The 24,307-nt window shown below is 43.6% G+C and overlaps 1 protein-coding gene across 2 annotated transcripts; it reads right to left on the bottom strand.

Moving 5' to 3' along the window:
• Positions 1–1,757: 1,757 nt before the first annotated feature.
• On the bottom strand, positions 1,758–24,307 carry ctif (CBP80/20-dependent translation initiation factor). 2 transcript variants are annotated; one of them, XM_037265446.1, is made up of 14 exons: positions 24,102–24,307; positions 22,436–22,566; positions 20,658–20,880; positions 20,052–20,123; positions 19,838–19,960; positions 19,667–19,740; positions 19,388–19,492; positions 19,196–19,274; positions 13,681–13,757; positions 8,440–8,947; positions 7,734–8,027; positions 6,638–6,793; positions 3,149–3,202; positions 1,758–3,024 (listed from the first exon to the last, which is right to left on the bottom strand). In XM_037265446.1, exons 2-14 carry the CDS (start codon positions 22,465–22,467, stop codon positions 2,809–2,811), a joined length of 2,013 nt encoding a protein of 670 aa, XP_037121341.1. In that variant the 5' UTR covers positions 22,468–22,566; positions 24,102–24,307; the 3' UTR covers positions 1,758–2,808. The 2 variants fall into 2 exon arrangements, with proteins under 2 accessions (XP_037121341.1, XP_037121342.1); XM_037265447.1 differs by lacking the exon at positions 22,436–22,566.

The raw sequence follows: 24,307 nt of genomic DNA, 5'->3' as shown, positions 1-24,307 counted from the left end.
AGCCACCTTGCATCATGACGTAAAACGTTGGTGGCCACGACCGTAACATCTACGACGGCTGTTCAAAGAGCAATGGGTCCTTCCAAGGATGCAACCCCTGAATTGTGTGTATTCACAAAAGCAACGCTTCCCGATAGAAATGTTTTGGGTGCTTTCCGTAACATTTCTTTTTCTAACTTCAATTGTTTTCCTTTTAAATACTTGCAAATATATTCAACGCAAGATCACAGAGAGCCCATTCACAAATGCTACATAACGGATCATAGTGTACATTAGCTTCACAGATATACATAAATGTGTCGAGATTTTTGGGCTATTCTTCAAAATACACAGGTTAATGTCATTACTCCTCAAACACAATAAAAACCATCAAATAGTGTCAATGTTGAACACACCAAATTCACGGCAAAGGATGGATGTCAGCTGCACTTCATTTGCCATCCCCCCATTTTTTCCTCTTTTCTTTTTCCCTATACAAACATTTTCTTTTGAGCTCAACAAAAATTTCCTCTCACTGCAAGGATGATTCCTATCCATCCGTTTGTTTTGTTTAAAGCAAATCGCCTCAGAACAGTGCAAACAACTCAAACTCAAATGTGCAACGAGGCCCTCTGCTAGATCTCATACATGCGTACGTACATTTTGAAAAACAAAATTGTACGCTCAGGAGTGTTAGTGCCACACTGAAAAGGGGGAAAAAAATTATACCAGAGTAGTGGATGCAGATTTCTTACATTTAAACTTGTGTGAATTTTGAGATTCATTCATTTTAAGTATGCTTTTATTTTATATTACAAATTTGCGTGACATCACGGCTGTAGTTGTGAGACAAATTTGATAGAGAACTTCTTTCTCATACTACAACTTCATTTTCATAAAATTATGAGTACCGTGATTTCCCATGCATAATGCGCAAAATGTAACTAATTTATTGTCCTAAAATCTGGGGTGCGCATTATGCATGGGTACAACAATTTTTGAAGAAAATCTCCCTCGAAATAAAACTTGAAATCATTTCTTCTTGTTTGTTGTCAATCGCGCATCGCATTCAGCCATCCTGCCCAACACACAGTCAGTAAAATTCATAATTGACGACACATCGTTTGATGCGATGGTGCAATCCTTGATGGTGTGTTATTGTCAAATATTGTTTGTTTTTTAATCTCCATCGCAAACCGGATATCATACAGAGGCCGCCATTACAGATGCGCAGAACGGATGCGCAAGACACGTCAGCTATATAAAGAGCGAGAGTTCAGTTCTAAATGCGTATTCCAGGTAATATTTTATTTCACAACACTTTGCCTTGTTCCTTTCTTCTCTGCTGTTCACTTCAAACACGCTCCATACGAACACAATGCTCTCGTATCAGACGCTTGCTCGATCACCTGCTCGTTTGCTGTCACAATGTACCCTACACAAATCCGAAACATTTCTTCGCTATCGAGTTTGCTAGCGCATGCGCAGTGATACTGACCGGCAGAATAACATCCGGTTGTTCCCGAAGATGATCTTTTTTCTGAAATAATTTTACGTTTACGGACTTAAGAGTCAAAATTTGGGTGCGTATTATACATGGGTACAGGCTTTTTTCCAGCATCGACATGCCATTTTTAGGGTGCGTATTATGCACAGGGGCGTATTTTACATGGAAAATTACGGTATTTTGTTGAATTAAAAAAAAAAAAAAGATCAAAATAAACATTACAATATTCATAATGTTACAATGAAATATTCCCCGGAACATTACACTTTCATTTTGAAAACACTGACTTTTTACACAATTATCTGCATCAATTTTTCTCACTTTCCTACATTTCATATCATTAGACTATAAATTTGCCTGCAAGTTTATGTTGTGGCTTTACAACATGTCTTTCCTATTACAACCTCAATTTGCTATTATAATTTTTTTGGAGCATTTAATGTGTAGTTTTTCAAATAGATTCTCTTTTTACAACTTCCGTCTCCTACAATAACTACTTTGCGATATTCTTACAACAAATGCAACTTGTAATTACGCACCATTCCAAAATTCATTCTTATATTATCACAACTTTTTTCTCATAAAGTTAGCATTTATTACTTTTCAGTGTGTCACTAAGACTTTTTTTTAAAAATAAGACATTAAAATCAAATGCTTAGAATAAATACATATAAAAAAACGGTTATTTTGAATGTGGATGTGCACGGCATGCGAGACAAAAACAAAAGGTTTAACGGCATTATGTGTTTTTTTTAATGCTCCTCTAATGCTGACGACCCCCCTCGTTTCCTCTTTTCCATCGGGGAGCGTGGTGGCGGGCTGCCGTGCACGTGTGTCTAAGTGTTGATTGTGTGTTTTTGTATGTGTGTGTCACAAGGGCTCAAGCCGCCATCTGCCACCCTACTCTAGCCAGCCTGATCCTTATCCCGAGCCCAGCCTGGCCCAGCAGGCCCGCTGTCTCATCCCTACAAAAAAGGCTTCCTGCTAAGGGAGGGAGACAAAGGGTGTGTGTGGGGGGGGGGGTTGCTGTAGGCGTGCTGGAGTCCCGCCGCGAGACCTCCTGACCCGGGGGTCCCTGCGGAGGGGAGCGCAGACGGCGCAGACAGACAGCACCATGTCTGCTCCCTGCCTCCATTTTCTGTCTTTTATCAGCCACGAGGGCTGGAGGATGGAATGGGAGGAGGGGGCGGATGACAATGAAGACACAAGCGCGCCCCCCCACCCCCTATTAACATTTCGACTCCCAACGGACAAGCTGCTGTCCTACGCTGCCCCTAGTGGCCCAGACACCTTTACCAAGAGTCCAGAAAGAAACATGACGTCTAGGTGGTAAGTTTATGGATGGTTCGGTTATAGTACTGAGTGGTGAGAGCTTCCAGGGGGCTCCAGCGGTGGGCATGGAGCTCCACTACCTCCATTAGGAGCGAGCGGCTTAGGGGCGACTCGGCCGGACTTAGCATCTTGTCGCGCACGGCTGCGAGCAGCTCCGTCATCATCTCGGGCAGCTGCTCCTCCAAGAGGCGCCCGACGCTCTGCAGCTTGAATCAAAATGTAAAATGCCATTTAAACTCGATAAAATACTATTTGAACAAAATAAATGAAAGTGTAGAATATTTTTTTGCATATAGTGTCTTATGGTATGTAACTGGCTGTGTGTTTTACCTCCATGGAGAAGCACAGCACGGCGTCGTCCTTGACGTCTTTGGACTGCAGCAGCTACATGGAACAAGAACAGACGCGGTGCCAATTTAGATCAGGACCGATACAAGCGTAGCGACATTGCGCTGACATCCAGTGTGGTGAGGAAGTCCAGGAGGTAACGAGGGCAGAAGCAACTACTGTGCTGAATAAGATTCATTTCAAGTTCTTTTAAAAGTTGCAGCAAACTTGGTCATTAGCCCAGCAGCGTTTGCGAGCTAATTTTAGCGATCAAGATAGCATGTGTGTAAAGTGTGTCTGTAATTTTTGATACCTGTAAATGTATTCTACTTCTTGAAAACGGAGATTATACGGTAGGAGCAACTATATCCCAACTGTCATCTAACACCTTGAGGCGTCACCTTCTCAGCACGCGTGGACGGACACTGTGACAGCGTGACGATTTCACACAAGCCGGATCTTCTCCTAATGAGTTCTCTGGGGAATCTTGCGTAGACGTTTAACTCAAATACAGTCATTAATCATCAATTGTTCTCTGATAGATTCTCTCTTTTTTTTTTTTTTTTTTTGCTTTGTTTAAAGTGGAAACAAAGTTTCACAGCATCTCCTGACAAGCCAGGAGTTGTTTGCCTGCTTGCTGTTATACAACCAAGCCGCCGAGAAAATTCCCTTCAGGAACCTCTTGTGATTCCCATTTAGTTTGTCCCCCCCCTCCCCCTCACTAATCCACCCACCTGTATTCAAAAGATTTTTTGATCAGAAACATGAAAGTTGGACCGCTGTGATTTTCTGCAAACATGAGTGAGTCAACATCCATATTCATGCCAACGTTTCTGTCGTCACGGATCAAACGTTGCGCGTGTTTGACAAACGAATGATATGTCGCTGATGGCTTTGTCAAAGAACGGCGTGATGGGATGCGCCAATTTCGCGCTGACACGCAAACGTGTTTCATCGTTATACAAATAACACATACTCATGCGGAGAGCGTTGGAAGTTGGAAGACTTCAAATGGGCTTCCAATCGTTGCATAGCAACACTATTTCTGGCATCGGGACATGTGATCCCGCCTCTTTCATCGAGTATTAGTGTTTTTCCATCACATCCACTCCACTCAAGTGTACTAAAAGAACATAACGGACACTTCATTAGGTACACGCCTACTAATTCAGGACCCCCCCTCAAAACATAATGTCGCAAAAAGTGGAAACCCGGTTAGTTACCTACGACCATCTCGTGCAGGGGAATTTAATGAATTTTTTCCGATCACCAGATGTTGCTGTCTGGCATAGAGGGATGAACAGATGCATTATTTGTAATTATTAATTTATTTTATGACCGCTTATCTTAAATTCCATAATTTCCGATGTTTAGTGCATGAGAAGCGTCGAGAGGCTAAATTGCGGCGACTTCACCATAATAACATACCTGGGCCACAAGGCCCTGAGCATCCTACAGTTCCTGCCCAAGAAAAACATCACAAGCAACTCACTCCAACTGTCCTCTGGGTGACAAGAAGTGGGCGGACATGATGTCGCTATGTATCCTCGGTTTCAATGAAGCGTTGATGCTAGCTACACGGCGGCAACTCAAAATGCTAACTGGGTACCAACTGGTCTTGCCAATGGCGAAGGCTCAATCACTAACAAGTAGTCATGCAGTGGAAAATTAAGCGTGTGTGTGTGTGTGTGTGTGTGTGTGCCCTCAGTTGTGTACTTATACTTCAGTGAGCTACATTCAAATGCCCAGCTTCAATAAACAATGAGTTTTTCTGCAGAAACAAGTTTCCTCTGAAAGCTTATGCATCTAAAGAAGCAAAACAAATCCTTTGTATGTTTTTTTTTTCTTCCCCTCAGCTCGCCTACACAACAACAGGCTATGTGCATCAATTAATCAAGCATGTATTTGAGCCGACCGCAAGAGGAAGTTGTTTCGGTTCCGTGTTTTTGCTGCGGCAACATGCTGATACTTGATGAATAATTCAGAGACAAATATCCCTTTCTCAGTGATGTTCTGCTGTGTACGCTCTGAGGAAAAATGTACACAATTTAGCGGGGAAAAGTATTGCTTAGCCTTTCTTCAAACGTCATCCAAAAGCAGACGATTAATCTTCTAAGGCTGCGTTTACGCGACACAAGTCAAATGACATGCCTGGTTTATGGGGATTGCTATAACGCCTTAACCCGCATTTGGCAATTTGGGGGTGTTTCTTTGCCGTTGTACACTACGCAACTATGACAAGAGTGGCGCTTAATTTATTCACGTTGCTCCCGGTAGCATCTTCCTGCCGGTGCCGCCGCTAATGAAAAAGCCACTGTGTGGCATCTGCACTAAATGGATGAGCGCTTGCCACCCGCTTGGTGGTCATAGCGGAGCACTTAGCGGCCAATAAGCAGATATTTCCCCCGGGCGTGACAACAAAATAGAAGCGGGCACCAGGTGTTTGAATGGAAACGGATGCTAATGTGGCTAACAACACTTTTGCTTGGTCGACTTTAAATCAGTCAGTTAACATGTTCTATATACAGAACGGATTAACTAATTTTTTTGTTTTTCTTGTCGGGGAAATTGGTAGTTCCTGATCTGTTCTACCTTGTGCTGCACATTGAGGTAAATTCATGCAGTTCTTTTGCCTGTCACGTTGCTAGTCAACTTCCTGTACAGCAAATTCCGACCTGACCGCAGTCTCTCCCCACAGCTTCCCTTCACCTCTTCTCCCCACCCCCACTTCCTACTTTCAAAGCCCCACAGGTCGCCTTCTGTATGGCGGTTGCTCCGCTGCGGTGACCTAACCTATAGTTTCCATGGATACCGAGAAGATTATGCGTAAGGCGGCGTGGCCTGCTGATGAGAGTCAAACCCTGGGTCGTGCGCTCTCCTGGAAACGGTGGCGTACTGGCGGGTTGCGCCACGAACAGAAAAACCATTGCGGTGTGTAGCGTCTAGACGGGGTCAGGGCGGAAAACAGGAAACTCAACTTGCATGGTGCAATATGCACTTAAGTGCTTTCTTCTTATTGGAAACATGTGGAGGGGGGTGATTTACTGTAAATGGGACCGTTTTAAATGTGAGATTTGAGTGAGTTTACAAATTCTGTGACAAATGCCCAAAGGATCAAGAATTATGCCATGTTTAAAGTATTTCTGTACTGCTGAAATTGTTCCTGTTCCTGTTTTGATTTACTATTGTTGTGTACTTGAGTCCATCTGTAAGCACAACGTTTTGATGTACACTAATGTTAACTTCTCATGCTAACTAGTTAGCTTCCTCATGTTTGTCACTTATGATTAAAAGTCATGGTGGGCGACGGGTCAACAAAGTGACCAACATTTGTTTCAATCGATCAATAAAAACGTTTAAGTACTCGCGCTCCTAATCGCCTTCGTAACCTCAAAACCTTGCATGTCAGGCCCGTCATAAACCAAGCAACCCCCTGTGCTGCATGTGTGAGTTATGTGTTGCGCAACAAACCATTCCGATGACAATACACACCTCTCGCAGGCAAGTGTAGATGGGACACACCAAGACTCTAAAAGGCTCCCAAGAGCTGCTCCTCATTGTCCCAAACACCTCGCAGAGGAAAGTGATGAACCCCAACCACACCTCCACGTCCGACCGCTGCAGCTCTTCACGGCGAACAAAGTCCTTCTGCGGAAGACAGGGAGTAAGTACACCTTTGATGAGTTCCTGCGCCCACCACTGTGAAATCTGACATTTCGCTCTAATAACATGCATGCATACCATAAAGCATTAGCCCTCAAGTCAAGCGGAGGTGCTAAGTTGGGAGGGAAAGGCCAAGCTCTCTTAAAGATGATGCGTGACAATCGACGTCTCGGCGACTAATGAGCGGAGGGGTCGCGCAATAATTGGCGCCCGTATTAACACAGGCGAGAGTCTTGAAATAATACCATTAAGCAGGGCCGCCTTTGTGAATGCACGTGTGACATTTACAGTGGTGTGAAGCTAAATGTCAAAATGTCGGGAACAGAAAGGTGAATAAGGAGGACAAGAATGGAAATAAAGTTTGTTCTAAACTCCAGTTTCAAGGCAGAAAAAAAAAATGCCATTGGCCGGTCCTTCAGCCCTCATGATCCCAGCGCTTCCCCATTGCCATCGTCTCTTCTCACCCACAACGCCACGGGCCACTGCCTCAATACAAGTCCATCACCCCACCCCCCCTTGGTCTCGCCAGCCCAACAGTGCTCTCCTCTCTCAGCTCCAGCGGGTCAAACGACTCACCCAGGGCAGAAAAGTGTCCTGAAGTGGTCGACTGAGACGAACACGTCTACGCTGTCTTCATGTGACATTTAAAGGGCCAAATGTTATCTTGCCTCCACGCCAGGTTACCCTCCACTTACTCCCACTGCACTTTCTTCTTTATTTTTTGGGTTAGATTGAACTCAAAATTGAGGTCTTGCCAATTCAAGGAGGAAATGCATTTACAAGAGAATTTGTTTGCTAGTGTGAAATCGACAGTTGATTAATCGTGTCTGAAATGCTCGTGCGGACGCCACTTTATCTGACTGTAGGATGCTGTTTTATTTTATGAAAGGACGCGGATCTCCGAGTGAAAGCATCTGAGGATTACCTGCAACAAGTTGAGAAGCAGGGACCTGAACTTGGTCCCGTCCACCATAAAGAGCGCCATTTTGTCACACAGCTTGGCGGCGGTGGCGGCAAAACTCCGGTCCGAAACGGCTTTGTCGTAGATGGTGCCGACGACTTGAGTCAGGGATTCTTCGGAGCGCGCTGAACTCTGCGCCTCCTCCATGAAGGAGGCCAGCTGCTCTTCCACGCCGCTGCTGTTGCTCCTCATGCTGTTGAGCAGTCTCAGCAGGCGGTCCATGCTGGGTGTGCCCAACACCTCCGCCAGCGCCTCCTCCTGGGGAAACACAGGAGTTGACTGCTTAGCAGTCCAATTCAAACCTGCAAACTCTCCAAAGGAAAACCAGAACCAAGAGCTGAACCTTAGAACCGTGAGGCAGACGTGCAAACCACTATTGCACCGTGTTGCCCTTCTTTAAGTTGACGGAAAAAAACGTTGAGCTTTTCAGGTAAATTGAGTAAAGCAGCGGCTCAAGAGGCGTCACTGAAGATGAATGTTCATAAATTGTGGCGTTGCTGTCTGAGCAGCCAGAGACCACAGCTGAGTCATGCAAGAGTTGAGTCAAATAAAAAAAACAACTAAAGCACCGTGATGTGTGTGGTAAAAAAAGAAAGGAGCCTGCAATCACAAGCACAAAGTCTTGATTAGCTTAATAGTCAAGGACAGGAAGTAAGCAGCTTTTCTGTACCTTGTCCTTTAGTCTCCTCTGCAGCCTCTCCTTGGATGACTGCAGCAAGCTGATTGGGGGCTCCCTGGACTGGCCCCGGCCAGGCCAGCCGGGGCTTTCTTTGCCAGCTGTCACGTCTGACAAGGCGTTGGTGTCCAGCGCTGACTCAGCCTTGGGAAAGTCAGCGGGGCTCTCGCAGTCCCGAGGCACCTCCATCTGTCGTGTGTGCTTGTCGCTTGTGACTTTTACATTCTCTGTCTCTTTGGTTGCTCTCAGAGGCACTCCTCTGTCTGTACCAGCGGGGTTCTGTTGTCCCGGACCTTTCTGATTCGGATGCCAGCGTCGGTTCTGGTTGTACCCGTGCGGGGGTCCGCCCTGACGTTGCCCATGTCCGCCTTGATACTGGCGAGGCGACCTGCCGTTGTTTCTGTTGTCTCCTGCTTCTGTTGGGCTGGGTGACTGCTGATCCCACTGGTGTTGCGGTGATGGAGACTGGTTCTTACTTCCTCCCTGAGCTCGTTGTTGTCTCCTGGAATGAGAAGTTCTGTAAAGATTAGCTTGGTTGTGATGTAACATCATGACTACCAATCCGCCACCATTAATGTAACGCCGCTTACATGTGGATGCACGGTGAGTTCTTTCACCCCCGCATCGTTCTGTCCTAGTGCTGTACGACCTTCGTGTGCTTTACGAGCCACTGACATATGGTCCGGGAGATTAAACACGTCGGCACCGAGCGTCTGACCTATTATCTACCTCAGTCTAAACATGAGCAAACGCAACCAGCCATTGCTTTTGCTCAGCCATCTCCATTTTGTTGAAGACGCAGCTCCATCGCCCACTTGCTTTTACTTTTATTAAGTCACATGACCTTGCTCGCATTATTCTCCAAATAGTAGGCAAAGGTTACTTATTTGCAACTCCAATTTACACCAAAATGTTCTACCAAACCATATAATTTCAGCCGGCAAAAGTCCACTCGCGTAATGCTAGCATAAGCATAGCAGAAATTAGCATTAATGCTAGGATAAGTCACAACTCTATACAACTCTACACGCGAGTAAAATCAGTACTCATTTCTGACTTGAGTCGGGTCAAATACAAAATATAAAAGAGGCTTTTAAAGAGGCCGTACTCAAGAGTAACACAAAAGGCCATTAAAAAAATTGTTACAAGATCAACAACTTCGCCGTGAGTTCCATCGTTCCCCATGGAAGCTTGACTCTTAGCCTTGAAAAAATGTGGCCAAAAAGAAAAACAAAGGAATGAATAGAAGCTAAACATGTACTTGGTAAGTTTTTAAATGAATACCCAGCAAGTTTGGAAAAGTCTCAAAGGTGACTATTCAAAGGACTGACTAACTTCCTTATCAGACATCAAACAGTCTTGTGTTTCAGAAATTTGCTTACTTTTAAGTATTCCTCCTCTTTATAAAAGCGCCAGCCTGAATAAATGCAAATGCATTATATTTATAGGCCTCTTTATATGCATTCATTGAGTGCACGTCCTTTCTAGCACCTCGGCTCCACTCTCCCAGGGAGGTTGGGAGACAGTTCATCTGGTGGTGAGCAAACAAATGCCTCAAATATTCAGCATCTTTCGAGACGGATCTTCATTGCGATGAGCGCCTGCGCTTTTCTTCACCTCCCTCAACAAAGTGACGGATACACAGCCGCTTTTCAAGGCTGCGATATTTCCAACGGGCTTTTACGTGACTAATCCCGATCAGTCCAAATGCTGACTGACAGAAATGGCAAGATTGGGTTTAATGGGGCTAAAGAGGTCGAGGTATTTGGAATCTACGGTGGTGCCACGCGCTGCTCATCGGAGACGTCGTGAAAGTTGAGCAGGACACAATATCTGGCTCACGCTAATGATTAATTTGATCTTTATGACAGCTGTTAGTAGAAGCTCACGTCTCGTAAACCTTTCCCCAAAGCGCCGGAGGCGAGGGGGTGAAAATGAGACGGTAATAAAACGTTAATCATATTTAATGACGACGGAGCTCGGTGGCGGCATCGCTCGCGCCGACCGTCCATCAGTCGCATCACTGGCGGGGAGTTTGCGAGGAAGATGTAACAACTGAGGCGGGTGATGAGCATTCCGTCGCCTACACGCAAACTAAGTTGTCTCCGAAGCCATCAGCAAATTAAATAGAAAAGTATTTTCAGCATAATGTGTTTTGTAGCATCAGTGTTGTCATCATAATTAACTTGTTTGATGTTGTCTGAGATGATGAGGTTTTTCTTGCAAAACCTCATCAAGATAAAAAGAACCACAGCAATCTTAAATTGGATCAGTACCACATTGGAAATGCAGATACATGAATGTTATTAAGAATTGTGCATTATTCAAAGAGAAAATAGCAAATGGTGGCCATTTTTCCCCCCATATGAGTGAACCAAACCTTATGGGACTTTTGGGTCATTGGTCCGTGTCCAACTCTAGATTTATACTTTTAGGAAAATTGGTTAGTTGTTTTTATGTAATTGAGCTAAACATAACCCCCTGTCAGATTGGATCAAAATTGAGGATTATGATACAGACTATAACATTTTCAGATTCTGCAAGTAATTTTTTGTTCATGTTTATTTTACGTTTTCAGGCTCAGGAACTGTTATCATAGAAATAAATATCCAAAAGTCCAATCTTTTTCAGTTTTTATGTCTCTTGTCTTGTAATGGACAGCGTTTTACCGAATATTTTCAAATACAATTGTGCTTGTTTTTTCAGGCTACATAAAAAAAAAAATTCCACGAGCAAAAACCTTTGCTTTTTTGGCTGGCAATCAACATTCCATATTCTGAAAAGCAGCAACATGTTTTCCTTCCAAAACTAAATTAAGCTCATGATGCATGCTTTTTACTGGGCAGCAGCATTATGTGGTCTTCCCTGGTCCAAGACTAACCTGGTGTAGACGTGTCGTGTCCCCCCCCAGGGCCGGTGGGCAGAAGTACGGTTAATCGCTGGCTGTGATCTACTGCTCTAGATGCAGGAAAGGATGGGTGCGCCACAGTGTGGGTGAACGCAAGGATGGAGACATGCATAGATGAGTGCATGAAGTGAAAATATATATATTTTTTTTTTAAAAAGGGGAGGATTATTTTATAGGAGAGGCAAGCAAGGAGGCAAAAAGGAGACATAAAACTACAGGTTGATAACAATATCATTTGACCAACATGCAGAGAACTAGAGGAAATGAAGGTTGCTATGGCGACTGAAGAAATGAACATGGATAGATGCTGGTTGGATTTTGGCAATCGATCAGCGTTGCTGCTATTGGTGACCATTGCTTGACCCAGACAAATTTAATGACCCAGGCGCGGTGGGGAGAGCCATGCAGACAGTCAATAATATCAATGACCACAGCTGCAAACTGACCACTCCGCACATTGGGATTTAATGGAGTGTGGGAATTGCCTTACAAAACGGAACGGCCTCAATGTTAGAGGGTCTTACTTGGGATTATGAAGAATAAATCTATTTAATTTATGAAAGAAAATAAGGATGAAAGTTGTCAACCTATTTCACTCCAAAGTAGGTGCTGGCCACAGAACTGGTGATTACTAAGAACGCCACGCCATGAATGAAGTACGGGGAGAAAAAAAAAAGGAAAAAAAACAATCGTGCAAAGCCGAGTGAGTGCAGATGTGCAACAGCAGCACAACAGTGAAATGTTTGAGAATTGAGAAAGGAGCATATTGAGTCGTACTTTGCCCCTTCTCTGCAAGCAGCACATTCCAGTAAATCACAACTAATTTCAGCTCTGCTTGACGTGCCTTCTAAAGTCGAAACACATGTCGTGCCTGCCTCCCCTTCACTTCTCTTACTAGACAGTGTTTCGCCTTCTGGAGCACCACCACGTGTAGATCAAATGGCACACTTGCTAAATCATAGACATTCGAACAAAACGCATGTTTCACCACTTATTTTACAGCGCGTGTGGAGAGGGAGTAATTACCACTTGTATTATCACCAATAACCTGCACGGGGGGGGCAGAGAAACTTCTGATATTGTTGTCTGTCAAATTGATTTGCTTGGACTTCAAATACACGAAAACAGACCCGCATCCGTGCCAGGGTCAAACGGCTACCAACAGCAAACATTTATTTACTACAGGCAATATTTAAAGTCAAATTTCATATTTCTAATGTTTACTATTAAAATAAAAAAATAAATCTAGTAAAGGGAGTTATGTGCTTAACCGACTGACTAGAGCGAATGTCTTATGGTTTTGATTGGTTAGTTGAGTCCGATTGTACTAAGCGGCCATGACAGAGGCGTGTATCGCTTCTGTCGCTTTGCTCTAGCAGCATTTTTCCTCTGTCATCCGTCATAACTTCCTGTGATACAATCAGGGGAAAAAAGCAAAGATGAGATTTTTTTTCATGTCGGTGCGTGATTTTTCAAGGCATATTTTTGGTTGGATTGCAAATGGAGGGCATTGCACTTCAGAGGTTCCACTGTAGTTCAGACGACATTTTTTCCTTGTTATGACTCGACCATACAAAAAGTCTTTGGTTGTGTGGTTTGAGTACTTTTTGACTATAAATTAGACTGGTATGCTTTGACACGAGCCTGCAAGACGCGGTCGATCGCTCGTCAGAAAAAGCTCAGACTTAAGTGCCGGAACGATAAATTAACTTAAAGATGAAAACAAACGGGTCTTGTTGGAGGCGGTGCATCAAGTGCACACAATCAAGGATAATTGTCAGCTTGGAAATATTCCCTTTTTCCTCCTATATTTAATTCCTTTGTGCTAAATCCAGAACGCAGCTGATTATTTGCTGTACTTTGTGTTGTCCATTTGGTACTTAACTATAGGTAATGTCATTTTTCTGACCAAAAACACTAATATTTTTCTTTTGCCGGTTGCTTAGCAACCCGAGAACAATTTTCCAGTGACATCAGGGCAGGCAGCGAGAGAATCGGGTTCCCACCGGCCCGTCCTCCACTCTCAAGAAGCTGCTTTCAATGAAGTCGCAAATCAGATTTCATTGTGTATACAAGAAGAGCAGATGTGCCAGCACAAACTTGCAGAACTGAATCAAAATGAAGTATGGTTTAAAAGTTTAAGAAAAAAGTGAAAACTTGAATGTGTCTGTTTTATTATTTGTCTGCAGTCTGCATTCCTGCGCGGACATTATTTGGCAGACGAGAGCTGTTAAGGCCAAAGGGGTTGGCTGCTTGACATGTGACTTCATCGCATTCAAACTTTCCCCCAGGAGTGTGTGCGTGTGCGGACTTCCATGCGTCATTACCGTCGGTCGTTCCTCTTGCGTCGGAAGAGCTTTTTGGTGTGCGCAATCTCAGCCTCATTAGGAAGGGGTGGGAAGACCTGAAAGAAACAAATCATAGAGGCGGCTGATGTCAAGACCGGCAAAGTGCGCAAGATGACTACGTACAAAAAATGACATACAAGTAAAATTGCATAGCTGGTGATGTATGACATCACCCAAGACCTTTTTGCCCGAGGGTCTGCTTTCAGTTGAATAGCAAGTACTTGGATTTATTCTTCCCATCGATTCTATTTGGTAAAACAGACAGTTTGTTTGCATTTCCATCTGCAAAAGTTGTCAGCAGTTGGACCCAGGAACCAAGTTTGGGCACGACAAGTGGAAACACGTTGAATGACAGTGAGACCGTGCAGACTGTACATAAACAGCCCTTGTTACGTTTAATCTCATCACATACACTTGGACTAAGGCATTATGAAATTTGCGGAGGGGGATGTCTTGTAATCATCCAGCTCTATCTGTGAAACATCAGCACTGCCAGTCAAACGGCACGCTTCCAGCAACACTTTGCATCAATGCGTGTCGTTACCATGGTTACACATCAGCCTGTAACTCGTGCCGGCGACTTGGAGCACGTCCACTTACAGTACTGGTGGCCGATACAAAACCTCAATAAACTGCTGCGTTTACCCTTGCCTCTGGCAAACGTGGCAGATTAGATATGAGGAGCTCTGCGTTCTGATCATCAACCTACATCTTAGCCCTGGACTTTATGGACCAACCCCTTCAACCTTGCCCTGGTTATGGTTGCGGCTCTTAAAAGCGACGGTCAATGGCAGGACGTTATTTTGCGGAGGTCAAACATACATAGCTGCCTCATCATCATTGTCATTCAGACAGCCTTGATGAGTGGTCTTAATGCCGAGTCGGCACATTCTGGCCTCTGGAAGTGCAGCAGAGATGCAACAGTGGTACTTTATTAGCTCTGTAATTAACATCCACGCCGTCAATGTAATATTGATATAATGTTTTTTTAATTATTTTTTCATTTATGTGTAAATTGACGCATCAGAGCTGTTAAAAGACAAACCCTGCCTTTGCCTTTTTTGTACAGAAACTCTGTGAAGCGAGATTAGTAACGCAACTGTGTCATTGCCGCAACCTCCTGCAATAAGAACGTTTAATAAAATCAGCGGGCATCCTCTGTCTGACAGTGGCAAATACTTTCAACACAACGGGGCTGGAGAAGCGGAGTCTCACGAACCAAAATGCACGCAGATGTCATCCTTACTGTATTTAGAACTGCAACATGGAAAAAAAAAGAAGTAATTATTATTGCTCTAATTCTTTACTGCTCTGATTCTCATCTTTGTGTGTAGCCCAGTCAAAACTACAGCCAATGAATCACGCACGACATTGAGTCCCTACGAGCGGATGCTGCGAGAATTCCTAGAAAAACCAAACAGCCAGCCCATGATAGCGAGACGGCACATCTTATGAAGTCACTTAGCGCAAAGGAAACGACGGACGCTAGATAACGGCCTCGCTTTAACTCACTGTATTGAAATATCCTCGGCGTATGGAGAAAGGTCACAATCTCATTATAATTGTTGGTCGTTACATTAGAATGGACGCCGCTTTGCTCGAGGATGAGGGATGAAGAACAAGGAAGGAAGCAGGAAATGTGAATAGAAACAAGACGAAGTGTTGTACATGACTTTCGCGCAAGAGCGCAAAAAAAAAAAAAAAAATGAGGCGCATTGTCTTTGCCGTGCCTTCAAGTGGAACGACAATTCTGGCATCATCTCGGAGCACCCCATTGTTTCACTCTCTCTCTCTCTCAGCTTATTTATGTTGCCGGGGAACGCGGCCAAAAGTGATAAATATAAAAATGCCCCAGGAGTGGCGTTACAGGACAGGTTGTTGAGAGCGCTGAGGGTTGGGAGGAGAAGTAGTGCAGCAATGACAACATGAGAGATTGTAAATTTGAGGCTGGGAGCATATAAAAGCTGGAGGGAGGGACAGTAAAGTACAACATTTTTTCCCACATTCCCACATGGATGAATGATCCTTCTTTCAAACTACAAATGAGCTGCACCCCATAAAAATCACATCTACATGCACAAAGGTGCATATAAAAAGAACACCGGTGTTGTGTTTAAAAACAGCATGTGTTCTAGATGGTTAAATTGTGCTTGGGGCAAATGTTTAAAATTATATATATATTTTTTTCATTTACAGAATATTTTTAAACTTCATCTTTAGGAAAGTTGAAAAATTATTTATTTTTACTTTAAGATTTAATCTGTATGACTGCCATACAGTAAAAGGAATAAAAATAAAAGATGATCTTCCAAAATTATTCTTCTGGTAATTTTAGAGCATTTTCTAGCACAAATACTACTTTTATCTAAAAAAAAAAATTGGGGAATATACATTTTCAACTCAAAAACCTTTAATGTTTTTTCTTGCCTCGCTTTTTTTTTTTTTTTAGTTTTTCCAGGTAATACCCTCAGCCCTCAGGAAATCCAGACATAGTTAGAGCTTCAATTGCTCATTTTTTGCTTGCTATGAGAAATGCTATTCAAAATTATGAAGAGATCAAAGACAATTTGACGAGCAGCACTTGACGTGTAATCAGAAAATCAAGGTTGACAGCCAACCGCTGTTGGTGTCAACGGAAAGTCAAACTCGCACTTTACGTTTCATGTCAAGGCGGAGTCAATCTCGGTTTTTTTATTTTTATGTTTTTTTTTAAAAACAACAACAAAAAAATCCCTGGAGTATAGGATTCCCCGTAGCGCTGGATTTTCTCGTTGTTTGATGATCGCTACTCGGGGGCCCTTTTGATCTAACTCTGTAAATGACGCTCGCCTGCAGTACAGAAAGGGGGAGATTTGCAGCCATCATAGTCACACCCTTAGAAATGCTGCATTCAAAGCAACCCAATTTACGACCGTCGTACCGTATAGAAATGGAATTGTGCGATACCCACCGCTACAGCGCCGCTTCCCAGGTGACTTCAATCACACGCGCGCGCCGAGTTATACAGTACAGTCAGTGTTACACTGACAGCTGACTCATCATGTCGGATGAATCAAAGCTTCAGGCTTGTGCGCTCAGGTTTGCTTTAAGGTGCGTTTACGTGAAAATACGAAAGTACAAGCTGTTTTAAAACTGTTCTCAGGTGGCTTACTATCTGAAGATTAGTTACATTATCAATTACTTGTTGATAATCATTGCAGCTCTCATCTAATAAGAAGCACGTATCTTCAAATTTTGGGCTGTGGCTAAGGTGGGAAAAGACCAAAGGGTCGCACTGCAGAAGTGACCAGCGCATAGTTAACATAGCGCAGGATCAAGAGCAGGGACAATAGCAGGAAAGAGACCACAGGGTGGGGGGGCTACCGGTCACCGTGACCCCCCCAACCCCTCCCTGGATTTTGATCCGCCGCCCACCAACATTTGAAGGATGTGGTGAACTGCGAAAGATGTCAAGTGGAGCGCAGGGAGGGAGGAAGAAGGAGATGTCAAATACCAAGCGCGATGGGAGATGAAGTCAGATTGGTGGGAAGAGCAGGAACATGAAAGAAACGGCAGAAGGTAAAGATTGTCGGTGGAATGCAGTTGACAGCTGGTAGACACACTGCCACAAAGAGTCCAGCCCAAGCGCTCCCTCCTCCCCCGCCCACCCCGAGGTCCATTTCCCGGCCCAAGTCCTGCTCGGCTGCACGTACGCGTCCACGCACAGGGGCCAGGCAGTCTGCGACACATCTCAGCTCCGGGCTGCCGCTTTGTTCCCGGGCCAGAGAGCGGATATGTCCTCAATGACTGCTCTCACCTAACCTTCCCTTTCTGCTGCCTTTCATTCTTCTAATTGTCCCCCCCCACCCCCACCCCAGACAGGGCCATACAACAACACTGCTCATTCCTTACAGGGAGGAAGAGAAAAAAAAAAAAAACAGGTCTGTGTGGTAATTTGAAATTGAAGGTTACTGTATGTTTTCCATGGCGTGGCTTTGTGCGAAACTTCCAGGCAACCGTTTTTCATAATTATGGTCCTGGGCCAACTAGGTATTTCCTCTAACCCTCTATGCTGTGACTGTGAAACAAAAAAGGCATAATTATAAATGACCACACAATACCCCTCTCCCCCCACGGCAAAACCAAGTTTCATCCATATCTAGTCATTTGAATAAAATGGACCAACGCAAAAGTTGGCATGGTGATAAATCGTTTAGCACACCGATTAATAAAGAAAAACAGACACGGCGCTCAATAATGAGAGAAAACGAGTCATTCTCTAGTGAGCGCCTATGAAGAGGGTTATTTGCAATTAGTTATTTACAGACTGCTCCATAAATGATGATATTAGTGAAAAAGATTGCGAGTGTCATTGTCTTGAGCCAAATTAATTAGAGTTAGGTCATTTTAATTGCTGTAAATGACATCGTTGGTATTCAGGTTTACACATTTTCTGACAATCAGCTATCAGCTCTTAATTAGTTTTGCTTATAGTTTTGTATAGATTTTGGTTACTTGGGAAATTGTGTGTCTGGATAACTTGGATAAGTGTTTTTAGTTTGAGACAATTTTGGCACACCGATCTTATGCACACGTGAGGTCAGCCCCAGCTTCCATGAAGAACTGAAAACGGCGTTCTTGGCTTGTGATCTATACAAAGAGGAAGCCATCCTTAAAGGCGCGAGCGGGCCAGTCTTGGCTCAAATTGCTACTGTGCATAAAGGCACCGGTGACACTGAGGCCGCGAGGGGAAGGAAAGGGGAGCCAGTGGAAGACGTTCTGTCTCGGCCAGAAGGGAAGGAAGAGTGGGTGACATTTTTGAATAGGGATTACCCGCTTGAAACCCCGGCCAAACACAAATCACTTTTGGGAAAACACAATACTCGGTGTCTGACGATAGTCGTAACACATCTGCAAAAGCAGTTTTATCATTTGTTAACACTATCTTCAGGAAGACATCTTGAAAAGACACTCACAGGAATAAACAGTATATGTGCAAAGGAGCAAAGGGAACTAAATCACTTTCTGAGTATACGTTTGATTAAAATTAACATTTTTGTTTGGTTCTATAAACTACTGGCAACATAACTCCTTAATTCCAAATAATGTGCGAAAGAGCATTACTTCAAAAAAAGGAAGGTCCAGTGATTCTTCTTCCCTTTTTTTTTTATCAAAAGTTATATATTTGTTTAAAATATCCATCAGCATACAGCAACTGAAACACTCGTTATTAGGAATCCTGGGAAATGTTTCAAATTGTCCAGGAAAAAAACGCCCATGTTAAATGGCCCTCCGCTAATGTAGTACATACATAAACCCGCCAGGTAGCAGTGGTGCGTTTTGGAGCAGTGGGCATCGCAGTTCAGCAATGAGCCACAAGATGTCACCAGAGGTTTATTTATAGTCAGCCTTTTTTCTACTGGCGGTTTGAACATGTGCTTAGGATATTGAAATAAATGATTATATCTCTACATTTGAAGAAAAAAAAAGAAAACCAAGAAATGAAGTAACTCACAGAGCAAAGATGGGGCAGGAACTTCTCTATGTCAGTTAAGTCTAAGCCATCGTCTTCCTCAAACTTAGTCTTGCTCATTCTGAAACATAGGGAAAAAAAAAAGAATGGACACCATCAAGGTCGGCATCAAGGAGTACATGGCAATATGAAACGAACCCGACCAGATTTTGAACACAAAATGGCCAATCATACCCTTCGCGGTCGATGTGCGGCAGGTGCTTTGGCATAGCCCTTGTGTGTTTCCTGTGGAAATGACTGAAGTCAAGCTTCTCCGGCTGCACATCCCAACCTGTACCCCTGCAACCCACAGACAAACATTTTTGACCACTTTAAGGCTTTACCTCTTCGGTATTTAAAAGCACTGACATCGTTGGGAACAAAGTTGTTTTGATAAGTTCCAGTACGATCGCCATGAATGATGATGCTGAAATCAGGAGCAGGTTGGGTGAGGATAAGGAGCAAAGCACGTACCCACGCGAGTCCATTGTGTTAGCCGCCCATATGTCTGTGCCCAGGATGTCAAAGGCCACATCTTTGTTTCCATTCTACAACAGAAACAACCGAAAGGGAAACCGTGAGATACATCGTCAGTATGTGACATTCTGTATCCTAAAAATACAGACGTATGTTTTGAGCTGGCACCTTGGTGGACCCTTTGAACTGATTGTTTCGACCCCTGCTGCCAGACCGAGAGCCGGAACCCGGTCTAGACCCGGAACTGGGCCTGGAACTTGAGCTGCCGTTACTGCTGTGCTCCCATTCATCCTGCAGGGAAGGTAAAAAACAAATGTTTTTATTTTTACCCTTCTAAGGGGAGAGGACCAACTCCAAAACTACAGAACAAACACACACTTACTGGTTTGGAGGAATTTCTCCCCTGTGATGATGTCCAGCTGTCATCTTTGTAGTCATTGCAGTTGACTGTCCACTGGAAAAATGAAACAACAAAGAGGATGGATGTTACTGGAATTAGAAAAATAGCCTAACTGCTGGTGTGGTTTTGTAAATACAATTACGTACACACATCAATTCAGAATAAATCAACTTTAACCACGGGTTGAATTGAAATCTTATTAATTTGGACTTCCACCAAAGAAATAGCCATACAAATTGTAAATAGAGTAAAATCTCCAGTCAGCTCGAATCATCATCACCAATCAAGAACGGCACGAAACTGCTGAACAAGAAAAAGAAAACATTAAATGCAAGAACTAATTTAGTAAAAAAAAAAAAAAATTCTCACAAAAATTAACTCAGTTAAAGTTTGTTCTGCATATTTTAGATACACAAAAATATTTTCCAACCACCTCAACGGTTTTTTTTGGTGTGCTGTTGCTGTTAATAACACCTCATCGACAAATGACTTTGCCCATTTTAAAAAGATGGCACAAAGGTTTTTCCAACCCTGGACTTGTCATTGTTAAAGTCTCAATGTCATTCATCTAAGAAACATTTTGCTAACCTGTGGCACCTTGCCGCCATCGTCCAGATCCAAGTCTCCGTCACCCTTGTCCCCTAGCAGCCCTTGCACCTGGTACTCCAGCACGTAGCTGTCAATGAAGCGCTCCAGCTCCTCGATCTCCTGCGAGCGTGTGCTGCCGGCCTCGGATGACGCCGACGCCACCGATGAGCTCTCCATGACAACCGAGACGGCGGCAGGTGGGCAGTGAGGAGACGAAAGTGACCTATGAGGGGAAAGATTGTGAGAGCAAAGTCAGCATCACCAGCAGAATTTTTTCCCCTACTAACTATCAAAACAACGGCTCTTACCTGATGATCTGACTAAAACGCATCACATCACTACTGTCAACCAGCACCCACATATGCACCATCTTTTCACAACAACCTGATCTTTTAACTACATCAAAACCCTCACGCACCACTCCGCTACTGTCACCACCCTCACTCGCTTTTCACTGTTTGCTTTTCCGTCTCATTTCCCCGCCACTTCACCTACTCTCCCGTCAGGGTTGTGATCACCTGACCCCCTGGCCCTCGCCGCTAAGCTCCGATTACATCACAGCTTTGATCGGCCGCCACGCAAAGAGGATTTATCCCCATGGAGCGCGCCGGGCGCTTTCTACCGATGCCTGGTGATTCGCTGGGAAGTCCTCTGCGTTAGTCTGGCTAAAAGCCTGGTAGTTATAGACCAGAAGTTTGACAACATTTGAAATGAGTGGCAAGGATTCACCTAACCTACATATTAATAGTCAATGATTAGCATTTTTGTAGAGACTCGATATTTTTACTGACTGCTTTTGCAGCCTCGTTTGATGTCCTTGGCATGTACGCTACAATAACGGCCGCAGGACAAACTGCTACCAATTGATATCGACCCATCCATTAATTAAATCCGATTCGCAAACGGTGCGGTTTGCTTTTAGCGTTGCACCGCATAACAACTCAGTCACTTGTCTGGTATCCTTTAGACGCCAGTGGTTACACAACAAGCAGACATAAAGAAGCATAAGCCTGGAGCTAAAACAGCGGGAATGCAAGTCAGGGTTCCCACCACATACCGTGAAGGCGGCTAATGCATCTAATCTGGTCTACTACAGACTGGCTGTCTTAATTATTTACGCCGAATTTGGTGTTGTCTATTTCTGAAAGCAGGGTCACATCAAGGGTTGTTGCTGTCCTCCACCAAGTCTCGAGATTGAGGCAATGCGAAATTTTGCATCACAATATTGCTCAATATTTGGTAAAGCTTCTTGCGTACAATCACTTTAATTTACATTTTGTAACTTACATTTAAATGATTGTACTTGTGGCAACTCGTATTGCTTTCATTTCATTAAGAGTTGAACGAGCTGAAGATGTGAAGGGCGAAAGAGCAGCCTGAATACAATACCATGGGACAAAAAGCAAAATGGGGGGCAGACTAGTTTGCGGATGGCGATGCTTGCATACGTTTGTGTACACAATAGTCCATTGTCTCCGGGCACAGTGATGACCTGACGAGAGAGCAGTGTGCATTGTGTAAGCACTGGCAGTACAACTATTGACATGTAGCGCACACCCAGTTACAAAAGCTGTCTAAAAAAAATATATGATGCCTCTATAATGTAGTAGTTCAGTGCCACGAGTGGCTGTCGATGGGTTGCACTATGAATTTGTTTAGCCACAGATAAAAAGTAAACTATAATAAGACCACAATGAGTATGGGGCTTCGCTTAGCTAAAGGCCTTGAGCTTTTAAGTGAGTGCTAGGGTGTTAAACGTCACACCCTTGTTGTCAAACATTTCTGGTATTCCCTTGCACACAGGTTTCATCACACCGGTGTGACGCCTCTGATGTCACCGAGTTTTAGATATTGTTCAAAATTGCTGGGTTGACTTTGTCCCCCTCATTCCTTCTCGTTGCCATTTATTCTGAAAAAGAGATAAAAAAAAAAAAAGAAGTAGGGAAATGTTGTTGTTTCTATAGTTTCATGCGCTGGCACAATCCCGCCAGATTTTGGTGCATATTTTATCCACATTAGCACATCAGATTGAAAGACAGATAATAGAATTCAATTTCTGTGTGAATTCACAAATCGTGGAAGAGAGGGAGAACCCTTTTCTCTCATTCAAAAGCACACTTTGACCTCTGAGGACAGAAGATCAGTAGGCAGCAGCACTCAACCCAGACCCAAATGTCAGCAGAATCCCTAAAGCTGAACACAATGGCAAACACCCCCCGCCCCCCAAAAAAAGCAATGGAAATAGAGTTAATTTCAGGTTCAAACTGTTAACCAAAATGTGAACAAATAATCAAACTAACAAATAAATCAACTTCAACCCACAGCACACAAATATTTCATTCAACACTGAACTGAAGATGGATATAAAATCATTATAAATGTAATATGAACTTCAACTTGATCCTGTCACTAAAATGGATTTACACTGCAGGTCCAAATGTCCAATTATGATTCAATGCAGTGGTCCCACGTATGATAACACAAAATCACATTACACAAATGAATATCCGCTGCCATGGTGAAAGCCAAATTGTAGCACAAACAAAAATTATATAGCGTCACTGCTCATCCACATACAGCCTTGGATGCTGAGGATCTTTAATGGGCGACATGCAGTCGCACGTACACATTCCATTTACCTGCTGAAGTCATTCCGTTGTAATAAGAATCCAAAGAATGTTTCAAGAGGAGAGCTCATATTTTAGACAGATGATGGTTGGCTGTTGGATTGGGAGTGAATTTTTACTGTTTGCCCGGTTGAGTTGCTATCAAATAAATTCAATAAAGCAAATAGAAGAAAAATAAACAATGGCCATCAAGACAGTGTCCTTGTCTCTGCTCTACCGTAACCACGCCCATATTGCCCGAGAGGCTATATTGTAGCAGAAGTGAGAACACGTCTTTATCCCTTAACTATCTGCCAACAATTATGGCTCGATACAAGTCATCAAAGCAACAACAACGGCACCATCACAAAAAACAAACATATCACCCTCATTTTTAATTGCAGGCCTGAGAAGCCTGATCCTGAGGTCCGCCACAACATCACTTAGCCACGAGCTTTAGCATTCCACATCACATCTTCATCACCAACAAAAAATAAAAAATAAAACACGAAAATGTCAACTACAATTACGGTGTCCACACATCACGAAACACACGACGTCAAAACCCACGCCCATAGTGAGTCCACCCACGCGAGGAACACAACAATGCTGACCTGACGCCAACTTTGCGGCTAACCGGCCGGCTAATGCTAACAACCACAAGACAACAAGAGAACGCGTTAAGGTTTTAAAACCACATTATTAAACTTACGGAAAATGTCAAAGCATAAGAACGCTCCATGAAAAAGACATTTAAGCTGTCAGCCATTTTATGTGTATTTCTTTTTAGCACTGACAACGACAAACACAAACGGTTTATAATGAGATTAATGCTTACCCCGAATTGAGGTGTCTCTAAAACCCGGGTTCACCACCTTTCACGCATAAATCCTGCCGCGTCATGAGTGTGTTTGTTTAAAAGAAAAGAAATGTATAAAAAGCGGGAGCCGGTTAGCAATGGGGTTAACGACAACGTAGAAAATCCGGAGGGGTAAAAGGGAATGCAGGAATGTGACGTCTGGTCCGGTTTGCTGGCAGCGATGA

The sequence above is a fragment of the Syngnathus acus genome, chromosome 12, assembly GCF_901709675.1.
Source record: "Syngnathus acus chromosome 12, fSynAcu1.2, whole genome shotgun sequence".
Taxonomy (NCBI): domain Eukaryota; kingdom Metazoa; phylum Chordata; class Actinopteri; order Syngnathiformes; family Syngnathidae; genus Syngnathus; species Syngnathus acus.
This window is presented reverse-complemented; position numbering and strand designations above follow the sequence as displayed.